General features: G+C 44.3%; 1 protein-coding gene across 1 annotated transcript; it reads left to right on the top strand.

The window, feature by feature from the left end:
* The first annotated feature begins 651 nt into the window (after nt 1-651).
* Nucleotides 652-12,631, top strand: LOC147892260 (SWI/SNF complex subunit SWI3C homolog). Its single transcript, XM_087388403.1, has 8 exons — nt 652-741; nt 1,235-1,933; nt 2,045-2,610; nt 10,436-11,008; nt 11,138-11,232; nt 11,343-11,467; nt 11,632-11,828; nt 11,912-12,631. Exons 1-8 carry the CDS (start codon nt 708-710, stop codon nt 12,260-12,262), a joined length of 2,640 nt encoding a protein of 879 aa, XP_087244529.1. The 5' UTR covers nt 652-707; the 3' UTR covers nt 12,263-12,631.
* The last annotated feature ends 624 nt before the right edge of the window (nt 12,632-13,255 follow it).

Below are 13,255 nucleotides of genomic sequence, written 5' to 3'. Positions count from 1 at the left end.
AAACAGTAATATAAAAAGAGAGTTCATTTTCATAAAAGGTACAGTTGCCTTAAAGATGATTGAACACTCACAGGGACCTACGGTGGAGCGCTGCAGGCCAGAAGAGGGGCGAGAGGGATCAGGGAAGGATACTTTTCCGTGAGCTTGAAACGGTTGTGAGATGATGAGATCTCCCTGTATTGCTGCCGCCTTTTCCCTTATTGGTGCGCTTCTTAATTGCCGGCTGCCGCCAGCCATTGCAGGAGAGATGCGTTAGAGCGTGGACTTATGTCGATTGGTGGGTTGCAAGTTTGACTGGGAACGTCCACATTGGGAGCAGCAAAATAGTGTTTTCCGTGAGCTCGAGGGCGAGAAGGGCGGGGGATCGGGCAACCAAATCATTGAAATCGGAATCAAATAACAGAAAGAAATTGGGATCGGAAGGACGGTTGCTGAAAGCGCGTATGTGGTTGAAAAGCAAGGGGGTGGCCAGATTGTGGAGGAGGCGGGGGTGAGGAAATTGAAAAACCCAATGTGAGGAAGAGGGAGGGGGGGGGTGGATTGGAGAGACGGAAATTGGGTGGAGAAGGTGGGGGAGCAGTGAAGGAAAGGACAGCCCGGAGGAAAAGGGGAGAGAAGAGTTTGGGGGGGGCGCGGGGGCTGGGGGTGTGGGTGTGGCAGGGCACACACACAGACACGCACACCCACCAGCTAAGCAGAAGAGAGCTATGGCAGCACGCCCTGCTGGGGCCAACCCTCCTGGTAAGTCGAAAACCCATTTACTCCTCCCCTTCCTCCTCCTCCTCCTCCTCCTCCTCCTCTTCTTCTTTCTGCGGCTGCCCGCCCTTATATCCCTTTCTCCTTTCCCCTCACTACCTCTCAGCCCCTCTGTGTTTTGTTACCTAGATACATTGCCCATCTGCTCTTTCCTCCATCATCAGGTATTGGGTTCCTGCTGCTCCTCCTTTCCTAGTGATCAGAACAAAACAACGCACAAGATCAGACAATCGTTTTGGGTCCCTGCTAGCCTCTCTTAGTAGGGTTCCTGCATAATCGTTGACTTTGTGGCACCGCATCCCATGCGCAGGTCTAAATTTTGATAGGACCAATTTGGATCAAGTGACTCTCCCTGGGGATCTGTGGATGTCAGCAAGCATATTTTAGCCTCACACTTTCTTTAAACCTATTTCATGTGTAGATTAGCTGTACTTTAGATGTCGTACATAGAACTTACACTTTCTTCTTGTTGCTGCAGCTCTCAAGATCAAGCTTAAGCCACGCAGGGAGCCACTGCCTGCAGTTCCAAATGTGGGATCCGCGAGTCCTCAAGCTCTCTCCGCTCAACCCATCCCAATCCAACCACCAACTGGCTCTACTCGGCACAAGAATGAGGACGATGACAAAGGTCGGGCTTTTGATGGTGAGTTCAACAGGCCGGGGACGCTCAAGCGCAAACTTCCATCTCCTTCATCATCGCCCGCTCCAAAGAGGTTTGGCAGGCAAGAGTCTCCAGTTTCGGAGTCTCGCATTCCTCTATCTGCCTCCGGAAAGCCTTTGGAGGTGTTTCCCGGAAGATCCGAACAGCTGTCAACAGAACCTTTGGTCGTCAAGCAACGGCTAGGGCAGCGTCATGCCTCTATAGCATCCCTGATTCAGAGAGAACAGGCTGTGCAACGGCCCACTCGACTAGAAGACGACGATGCCAGGTCTAATAAACAGAAAAGCCCGGCCATCCTGCTGGAGAATATCTCGCATGGACAACTGCAAGTCATCTCTGTCGTCGCTGGTCCTTCGGCAATTTCCAGCCCCGGCAAACAAGACGATTTAAGTCAAAATGATTCTGTCTTACGAGCTTCAGCCGATGGTCAAACTAACCAGCAAGTTTACCCAATTACAAGGTCACTTCCACAACATCCCGGAGAAAATGAGATTAACGTAATCCCTACACACGCAGGTAACTTCAGTCTTGTAAATCCGTGGGGATACAACGAGGCGTCTCGTCTATGTTGGCTTTTACGGTCTTCGTTTCTTTTGACGGGAGAACCCCCGATTTCCTTTTGGCCAGGTTGGTTTGCATGGGATCGCATTCACAAACTTGAACGGCAGGCTTTGCCTCATCTGTTCTATGGGAAGTCCAAACTTCAGTCTCCTGAGGTGTATGTGCAAGTCAGGAATGCTATGATATGCAAATATAGGCAAAATCCCAGAAAACCCCTTGGTTTATTTGACATCAAAGGACTAAAGAGTCTTGATGACAAAGAGTTAAACCGATTACTGGATTTCTTAATTCACTGGGGCCTTGTGAATTATCAAGCTGAAGGAGACTTGGAGAGCATGGTATCTAAATATCCATGGAAGGTACCTGTTTACCTGGGTGAGGATGGATCCGGGGCATTGCATTCATTACCTCTTTCTTTGACCCCATTGGAGCGCTTATACCAGTATGAAGCCTTGCGAGCTCCAGCAATGGCGAATCTGGCTCCGAAGAATCTAGCTACAACTGGAGCCTCCGTTATCCTGGCAGAGAGGGTAATCAAAGAAGCGCAAGTCTCACCTCAAAGTCTTATCACGGGAAACTACTGCAGTGCCTGTGGTGCTCACTCTCCTCAGAAGTACTATCACTGCGAGCAGGTTTTCCTCTAAGTCTCTGCTCAAGTTCTGACTTGAGTTTGCAACAAATATGATGGTGTGAAAGCATGATTAATAGTATTAACATTTCCCTACATACTGCTTAAAGAAAGTTATTGAAACCGGGTTCTGGGTTCTCATGGCTACCCAAACTTTAAATTTATACTGCTTTGAGTCTCTGTCTGTCTGTCTCTCTCTCTACTATTAGTTGTTTAGAATACCGTTATATTAAGATTGAGGGAGATTTCATCCAATGTTGAGTTTAGTCTTTGTAAATATTGTAAGGTTAAGTGCCAACAAAGGTAGAAGGTTTGATGTGTATAAGTATCTGAGTATGGATATATAATCCCTGTATGTTTTTGCTACATGTTGCCAAATGGATTTTTAAATCCGGGAGCCACCGTTTGATTGAACTGTACCTTGTTGCTTATTTGTTGAAAACTCCATGTGAGACAAAGTTGCCTTCTGTACTAAACAGGAGACACAATTGAGGTTTCGGAGAGTTACAAAAGAAACATACTATGTTCCTCTGAGTCATAATATCTGTTTCTTAGCTTATATGCTGAAGGGCTCACAGTCACCCCTTTCCCAATTAAAAATTCCACTTGGAGTTATGTTTCAAAGGTCGCCCTTTTTTGGCCTTGTGGTGGTAAGCTCTTAACTTTTTTTGGGTTGAGTTTCCTAAGTTGCTGGCTGGGGATTTTGAGTATCTCAGACAACCCTCTCAGGAAACGATCTTGGATTCCTGGTGACTGTCCAAATATTAGCAGCTCCATGAACAGGAACAAGAAAGGCCCAAAGGGCAGCCCTGCCTCACCGAGTGCAAGAGGGAATGGCCTCCCCGGTGTGTACAGAAATTGACATCAGGCTCCGCAGAAAGCTTAAATCCCTGTACCCACTATTCCAAGAAGGCTGAATCCACCTGTTGTGGGCCTTCTCAAAATCCAAGGGTAGGATTGCAAGCGGCCAAGACTCCTGCCGTGCCCACTCAATGGCTTTCCAGAAAGTAAGCATGTTATCCAGGATGCTCCTCGCCTAGACAAAACCTGTCTGTGTGTTTGAATAAGGTTTGGGAGGTATGGCTGTCCTACAATGGGACTGCTTGTTGCCGTTGAAAAGGAGGCAGTAGGGAGTGGCCCTAGCCTCTCTCCCTCAGGCACTAGAGGGGAGGAGACCCCAAGGGGGTTTGTAAGGGTGGAAGGGGGACAGTCAGGCACAAGCTATGTAAGTCGGGCACAGTCAGGCACAAGCTACATAAGTCAGTCTCTCAGCCTTAGGTCAAGTCAGAAGATCAGTCCTTGTTCACTAGTACCCACTGGAGAACCATAGGGTAGTGTTTCCACCTCAGGTTTAGGTCCAGTCTAGGATAGGAGCCCTCCTGGGCCCCCTTTGGGCTGGAACAAGTGAAGAGAATGGCAGGGGAAGGGCTGCCTTTACACTGCCAGGAAGTGCAGGTTGGCAGAGACCTGGTTGGCCAGAAGTAGAGGGCTTTCTTCTTCTTATTCTGTTAGAGTTCTGGGCTTCTCGTGTCTGTACTATTGGTATTGAGGGCTGATTTGTTGGTGTGCTCACCCAAGAATAGTAGATTCTTCCAGTAAAATATGCAGTTACTCGGGGGCTGTGCTAGACATGGTTTTTTCATACGTGTATGTAGGGATACCAAACGTTTGCAAACGTCTGAAAAAAAGACGTATAAAATGGAATTTCATATGTGGCCACCTTTTTTTTTTGAAGGGGGGAGTTTTTGATGATGACGGTGATGAGGAAGAGGAAGAGGAAGAGGAAGAAGTTGACCATGGAGACTTTTGAGCTAGCTCACTGCTAGAGTCTTGACTTTGTAGCTTCATTCCTTTTTTGTAGTCTCATTTCTTTTTTGTCTAGGCCTTTAGAGTTTTCATCTTTGATGCTTGAAAGTTGAAAGTTGAAAGTTGGAACTTGGAAGTTTTTCCTAGACTTGTCTTTTAAAGTTTTAAGCCTCATGACTCTTCAATCCTTGATCGTTGATGTGTTTGGCGACTGATGAATCATGAAGCAACAAGTCTTTCAATGTTTGTGAATTTAGATTCTATAACTATTTATGGTTTAAGATATATTTTTGGAATGCTTAAGTAGTTGAAACTTGAAACTTGTTATCTTATGTTTTGAAAAAAGTGGCTAAAACATCTGCAATGGCATCTTTGGAGGTGCAAAACTGCCCGTACAGCTTCAGAATGGGTCATTCGATCAAGAAAACGTTCTGTACCAACTGGAAATCAGGTCCTGGACTGCGTGCCAGCAGTTCTGGTGTAGGAGAGCAGCCTTTGGGATGCGTGCCAGCAGCAAAGAAGGGTTGAAATGCAGCAGAAATCAGCCGTACAGCTTGGAGAAAGGTCTGTACAGCAAGGAGAAGGATTTCACACAGCAGCAAAAGAGGTGCCTTGGGATGTGTACCAAGGATAATAAAGAGAAAGGGACCTCCAAAAATGCGTGAAAATGAGGGCAGCACCAAAAAAGACGTCAAATCCGTACGTTTTTTGTTTGGAAGGAGGGGAAGGGATGGATAGACTTGCATGAGGAATTGCCGTGGCTCCTCATTAAAGTCTAACCCCCAAAACCAATGACAACATTGGTTTGCCCCCACATTAAAGCTCTAATCCTCTCCAACCAATGGAACATTGGTTTTCCTTGGGCCCAACATTTAGACCCCTCTTAGCCTTCCCTTAACCCAGCACTTGGGCCTAGTGGGTGCTCTAGAAATCGAACTAGGGACTTCTGGAAAGTTGACGCTTGCTCTAGGCCAGTCCCCGCGGTGAGTAGGCAATTCTAGGAAGTAAACACTCTCTAATGCACAACGGTCGCCCTGGCATATCACGAGTGGAGCTCGATATCTCAACACTTCCCCTCGAGCTCAATCCCAATTCCTGCACACCAAGCAGGTCTCTGAACTTGCGTAGCTTCTCTGCGCCCAATGCCTTCGTGAATATGTCAGCTACGTGATCCTCTGTGCTGACATAAACTAGATCAATAAGACCTAGTAAAACCTTCTTCCGCACATAGTGATAATGCACCTCAATGTGCTTTGTTCCAACATGATAGACTGGGTTATTTGTCAAGTGTATACTGCTCATGTTGTCACAATAAATGACAACTGGCCCATCTGTAGACTGATGCATATCATAAAGTAGCTTATGCAACCAAGCTACCTCACATGCAGCCATTGCTGCGCCCCTGTATTCAGCCTTTGTGCTCGACAAGGCAACTGTAAGCTGTTTCTTGTTGCTCCAAGTGACTGCAGCACTCCCAAAAGAGAACACATATCCACTGGTAGATCGTCTATCAGAAATACTACCAGCCCAATCAGCATCAGTGTATCCATGCAACTGTATCTGAACCCCAGCCTCATAAAATAGTCCATACTGCAATGTGGACTTCACATACCTAAGTATGCGTCTAGCCGCATCCAAATGCGGTTTCCTTGGAGCCTGCATAAACTGACTTACCAATCCAACAACATGGCTCAAATCTGGCCTGGTAATAGTCATATAAATCAAACTTCCTAGGGTCTTCCATAAGCTCACCTGCATCTGCGCTCAGCTTCACACTCTACTCCAAAGGAACTGAAATAGGCTTACAGTCTGTCATCCCATATTTGGATAGCATGTTCAATCTTACAGTCTGTCATCCCATATTTGGATAGCATGTTCAATCCATACTGCCTCTGCAAGAGCCGTATCCCACTTGGTGATCTAATCACCTCAATGCCCAAGAAATAACGCAGCTCTCCCAAATCCTTCATCTCAAACTTCTGCTTCAATAGCATTTTCACATGAAGGATATCTTCATCACTATCACCTGTGATGATCAAATCATCAACATAAATGACAAGCAGCATAATATTTTTCTCTGTTTTTCTCACATAAAGTGAGAAATCTGCCTTGGAAATCTGAAAGCCAATAGTGACAAGATACTGTCCTATCTTGTCAGACCATGCTCTAAGTGCTTGCTTCAAGCCATACAAGGCTTTCTTCAATCTGCAAACAAACTCATATGTGGTTTCCTACCAGTATACATCTCCTCTGGCGTCATGTCATGTATTGTTCCAGTGGGAGTCCTGTTCATTATGTAAACTGCTGTAGCAACCGCTTCAGCCCAATAATAATCTGGTAGGTCTTTTTCATTTAGCATGGCTCGAGATACCTCTCCAATATGCCTGTTTTTTCTTTCTGCAAATCCATTTTGCTGTGAGATATGACTGCATGAATATTGCTGCTTTATGCCATGCTCTTGCAGGAACCTTGCAAACTCATTTGAGAGGTACTCTCCCCCTCCATCTGACCTTAGGCATTTTAATTGCAGGCCTGTTTCTTTTTCAACCATAGCTTTAACAGCTTTGAAATGCCCAAACACTTCACTTTTCTTTTTCATAATATACACCTAAACTTTTCTGCTGTAGTCATCAATAAAAGTGACAAAATAATGACAGCCTCCAATAGATGCAGCTTTAGTAGTCCACACCTTTAGTAGTCCACACATCAGAGTGGATTAATTCCAATGGCCTCTTACTCTCTTGAATATGTCTAGGAAATGGTTTCCTTGCCCGTTTTTCAAATTGACAGGCTTCACATAGCATTTCTGCAACCTTGAATTTAGGCAATCCTGCAATAATATTTTGGGCCTGCATTGATTTAAGTCGCTGTACATTAACATGACCAATGCGTTTATGCCAGATATCAATATTTGCAACTACACCGGTCCCATGTACAAACATTGCTGCACTCAATTCAGGTATGTCCGCATCCAACGTAAACATCCTGTCCTTCTTATTTCCTTTTGCTATCAAGCGACCGTTATTTTTCATATCCTCAACAAAGCATCCATGAGGATTAAATCTGACGTGCAAGCCCTGCTCAACCATTTGACCAACAGAAACCAGGTTCTTGGTGATATTCGGGACATGAAATACATCAGACAGGTATTTCTTTTTTCTGTCCTGCATAGACAAAGGAATTTTATCAATCTGCACAATAGGATGTGCAGTATCATCACCAGTCTCCTCAAATCTTGGTTTTTCATTTTCCTTGCATCCTGCATCCATTTTGCATGACCTGTCATGTGGTTTGATGCACCTGAGTCAACATACCACACATCATTGCTTTCTTCTGCACTTGTCACAGAATTGGTCATGTGCTGCACCATAAACAAATGCTCATTTCTGTCATCACCCTGTCTACTAGAGGATGCATAATTGCCTTGCTGCAATTTTCCATTCATAATGTCATTTTGCTTTTTGTAGCAGTGTTTAGCCATATGACCTATTTTACCACAATAGTATCATTCAACATTGCTGTTTACATTCTGGCCTCTCTGCCATCCACCACGACCTATTTGGCTCCCCCTGCCTCTAGAGTTACCACGTCCTCCTCCATAGGACTGGTTTTCTTGAGTTTGCTGCATATTTTGATTTCTACCACGGCCTCCAGATCGGCTTGCTCTGCCTCTGCCTCTGCCTCTGCCTCTGCCTCTATCTCTTCGAGCATTTGAGTAGAAGACAGTTTCTTTTGAAGTTCCTCCTGACGAAGATGCATCACCATTTCTCTGCTCTTCAGAAATTAGAAGAGCAAACAACTCCTCAAAATCAGGAAATTTTTCACGGATGGCAATGGATGTCCAAAATTGTGCATAATCCTTTCCTACCTCTTCCAGCATTTGAGTAGAGGACAGCTTCTTTTGAAGTTCCTTCTGAAGAAGATGCACCGCCATTTCTCTGCTCTTCAGAAATTAGAAGAGCAAACAACTCCTCAAAATTAGGAAATTTTTCACGGATGGCAATGGATGTCCGGAACTGTGCATAATTCTTTCCTAGACCATTCAAGGTCACAGAAACTAAATCATCATCTTCCACTGGCGACCCAATGGAAGCAAGTGCATCTGCAATTTTCTTCACCTTCATGTGGTAGTCATTGATGCTCATATTTTCTCTCTGCACATTATGCAACTCCTGCTTGAGCTGCATTTTCCTGGCTTGCGTATTTGTGCTGTACATTTTTGCCAAAGTATCCCATGCCTCCTTTGGCGTACTTGCATCGTAAATATGCACAATCATAGACTCTGAAATACTGATAGACAGCTAGTACATAACTTTTCTGACTCTCTCATGCCATCCTTTAAATGTCTGCATTTCCTGTTGATTGGGAACATTAGGAAGAACTGGTTCTTCATTTCCAGTAATGAACTCCCAATAGCCTTTTCCCATAAGGAAATTCGTCATTCTAAACTTCCATGCTTGAAAGTTGTTCTTGTTAAGTTTTTCAGTGACAATCTGTGAAAGAGAATGAGACGCCATTATAGAACACTGTAAAATATTGTCACTGCAAAAAACACAGCTTCTGTCTCACAGGGGCAAATCTGCAAAACTGACGAAAGTGGTATTTGACCACACAGTCACTTCCTAGTGACGATTTTGCATGAACAGGCAATAAGGATGATTCTGTAACTCCCAATATCTCTGCACACAAGGATACGATGCAATTTCTGCGGCAACTTTTCACCGACCTGCGGAGCAGTGGTCGCATAGCAAAAACATGGCCTTTTTCTCAATGCTTGCAGAGAACTTCCGCCTCCAAAACGGGTCCCGAAATGGCCTCGAATTAGAAAAATAAAGTCACCAAAGGGCTTCGCCCTATTCCGCAGCATATACTGTCCTCTCGTCACACCGCGAAGGGCGTCTCAATCTGAGACAATGCACTCTTGCACTTTCCGGCTGTGCTACCTGCAGAGATTTGCCCCCAAACTCGAAAAAGGGAAGCAACACTGGTCCTCTTACTAGGACACCACGAACTTGGTTTGCTTTCTTGAGCTCCTTACCACGAACCAGGCTTTGATACCATGTGAAGATAGTGGGAGAGAAGGAAGGAGTCTCACTTGCGGTTTTCTCATATACACAATGGGGAAATACACACAAAGGTGGAGGCTGAAAACAGTTTTCCTCTTCTTAGTTGTGAAAGCCAAAAGAACTCTAGTACAAAGAAATAGAAGAACCCTACATGTGGGTCTCAAATCAAACTCAGCTAACTAAGGTGGCATACTAACTGAGCCATGAACTAGAGTACATAAGGATAGCTGTCATCTAGCTATTATTCATGGGCGGTGTACCAACTGCATCTGCAGCTAACAAGTCGGTGACATAAATGCACAACAGTCACCCTGGCATATCACGAGTGGAGCTCGATATCTCAACAAGAGTTGTATATCTACAGCCCAAAGCATTCACATAACGTGAGTAACTTTTCTCCCAGGTGGGGATCTCGTTTACATCTTTTGACGTCCTCTTCCATCCTCTCCTTTCCTCACTATCCTCATCCATCCGTAGTGGGTTTTTCCCTACTCCTGTTATGATAGCCTGCCTTGAGCCTGTTCGTGCATTAAAATCCCCTGCCACATGATTTCATTATCTTTAGAGTATGCATGAAGAAGCCCCCTCGTGGGATGCTGCTGTTGTGTTTGTAGATAGGAGATTGGAAGGGTGCAAAAATAAATCAATAATAATAATAAAGAAGAAGAAACAAAGAAATGTAAATATAAATAAACAAGTATATATATATATGTAGAGAGAGAGAGAGAGAGAGAGAGAGAGAGAGAGAGAGCGTCTACAATATGGTCTGATTTTTCTGCATGAGCATAGCAGGGTATATTTTTTCCTTTGATAGGTGAGAATGTTATGTCGAGGGCTCAGTCTATTCATTCTATCGTTTCACCTTACAGAAGGCTGTCTCGAAGAGCTCAACTTTCTTTCCTGTTTCCTAGTAAGTTAATTTTCAGTTATGCTAAGTTAATGATGGATTTATGGCAGGCAGACTATATCCTTTGTAGCAACTGTTTTGGTGATGGGAAGTTTGGCATTGGAATGACCTCAATGGACTTTATCGTTTTGAATGGGTGTTCAGAGGCTGCTGAATCCTCTGGTAATGGAAGCTGGAGTGACCAAGAGACTTTGATGCTTCTTGAAGCCCTAGAGATTCATGATGAGAATTGGACCGAAATCTCAGAATTTGTGGGGACCAAGTCCAAGGCACAGTGTATTTCACATTTTATTGGCCTGTCTATTGAAGATCGATTTTTAGAGGATATGGAGATACCCAGGGCATTTATTACTGCTGAGGCTAGAAGAACTGAATCTGTTGATGCCGTCCGACCAGTAAATCCAGAGGACCATATGATCAATACGAACATCTCTCAAGTCAGGGCTTTGGCTGTATTGGACAAGCCAGAGCCAACTCTGGGGACAAAATTACTCACAGCTGGTAGACAGGTTACAAGGTTACATGGTGAGACTGAGCAGCGAGGGATTTTTAATTCCGGGGACAGGTTGGAACCTGAAGATCAAGTGGCATTTGCAGAGGCAGGCAACCCTGTCATGGCACTGGTATACTTTATTATGCTTTTTACATCTGGAAGAGGATTGTTTTGTTTAGTCTGTATTTGGCTGTTATCATGCTCTGACGTGTAAAGTTTCAAAAATTTGAAATTCTTTCATCGGTGTGTGGTCTTGCAGGTGGCATTTTTGGTAGGCATGGTTGGACCTCGTGTGGCTGCAGCTGCTGCACATACCGCGCTCTCAAGTCTGTCAGAAGATCACCAGGCATCCCAGTGAAGTATCCGAATCATTTTATATTAAGAATTGTTATTCCTGCTTAAAGCTTTGCAACTTGATCCAGCGAATTCTGGGGTTGAACTTGTGATTGATTGGGATCTTACAGGGCTTCAGTGGATACATGGGATCAGAACACGAGTGTACCTTCTATAAGGGTGCCAGTCTCAACAGACTCAAATTCTCATACAACCATCCGAGATGCATCTACTGCAAGCATGGATAATCATACAGGTGTGTTGTTAGGTTCTTGTGGAACTGGAAGCTACAGATTCTACACCTTGTTTTTATGAAGCCAATTATGGGCAAAAAAAATTGCACACCGACAAAGTGGAACCTTGGCTGTTGCACTGTCTGAAGGGTAGGTCTTTTTTCTTTTGGGGGTTGGGGGGAGGCAGGTAAAGATGGAGCTAAAGGAGAGAAGAACCTTGAAGACAAGCATAGGATGCAGGATGGTCAAGTTGGCCTGTCTAAAGACTCCATGAAGAAAGCTACAGCTGCTGCTTTGGCAGCGGCATCCGTGAAGGCGAAGTTGCTGGCTGATCATGAGGAGCGTGAGATACAGCGACTGGCTGCAATCATTGTTGATAATCAGGTATGCTAATATAGCAATTTAGTACATGCATCACTTCTATCCATTTTTTTGCTATGCTAACATTAGATGCTGCCGTTGTCCAGCTGAAGAAGCTTGATGTGAAGTTGAAACAACTTGGAGATGTTGATCCTGCACTAGAGAAAGAATGTGAGCAGACAGAAAGGAACAGGCAACGGCTCTCTACTGAGCGAATTCGTTTTGCAGGCACTCGTCTAGGTTCTGCAACCCTGTCATCTCAGATGCCAGTTTCAGTGACTCCTAATTCTTTCAATATCAGACCGACAGGACCTGCACAGGGATCAAACATCCCTGCCACAATTCTCGCTGCTACCAGCGTTCATTCTTCAGCAATGCCGAGGCAAACACTGTATACCATTGGTCCTGGTGGCATGCCGGTACCTGTATCGGCCTCCATTGTCAAGCCACCGTCTTAATGACTGTGGTGTAACATTAGATCCTTCTCTGGTTTGGTTTGTTCATTTATCCCAAAGGATATAATTCAAGCAGATTGATATAGGAGACAGCAGTGATTTCAATGGTTTTAGTCTAACAGGATAATGCATCACGACTTTATTGATGTCAACCACGGGTTCTATGTACATTGCTTGGGGATGGTGTTCCCCATCAACATGATGTAAGAATTTCAGTCTATCAAATTATTGTGATTTGACTCTTCCAGCCATCAAATCACAATTTTGACGAAGAGTTTATCATTACTCATGACTCAGGACATGAAAGTCTTAGCTGTGTTAACATATGTTGTGACAACATGAATGCACAGTTCAATTTAGGGACTAGAACCTTGCATGTTGCATTTTCAAGTGGAAGACTTCAGACTAACAAGATTTCAAACACAACAGTAACTAAAGCGCACATGAAAATTTTCTTGACGAGTTTCATATGCTCCCTGTTTAACATTGACAATCTTAGGTGCTGTGAGGCATTGATAGTCAATTGATGCAAAGTATTAACTGCTAAAAAGAATAGCTATAGTCAACTTGACTGTTGAAACTGGTTTTGTGACAGCCAAGGGTAGTTTTTGGAAGAGTTATTACAAGGTAAGTTTCATGTTGATGGGTAAATATATCTCAATAAAAAAGCTTTGCATGAAAATCGCATCAGTTGCAATATACCTACACGAGGGTGGTCAAAATGGGTGCTGCTCTGTGCTCTTATCACCTTTAATATTTACAATTGTCGATGTGCTTGCTTCCAGCCCTCCCTGGCCTCTCATTCATGATGAGTCTCTAGCACAGGGTCTGCTTTTTTCCATGGAGGGCTGAATATGTGCCATCTTCACTTTACCCATGAGACACGCAACGATCATGAAGTTAATATTGTGGTAACCTTGGGGATTCAAGTGGGCACACCATTTTTTTGGGTAAGGCTGTTCTTTGCACCGACCATCAATTGACTGCAATTTCAAT

This window comes from Dipteris shenzhenensis, chromosome 17 (assembly GCF_047967505.1).
Source record: "Dipteris shenzhenensis isolate YYH24624 ecotype China chromosome 17, Dip_SZ_1.0, whole genome shotgun sequence".
Classification (NCBI taxonomy): domain Eukaryota; kingdom Viridiplantae; phylum Streptophyta; class Polypodiopsida; order Gleicheniales; family Dipteridaceae; genus Dipteris; species Dipteris shenzhenensis.
This window is presented reverse-complemented; position numbering and strand designations above follow the sequence as displayed.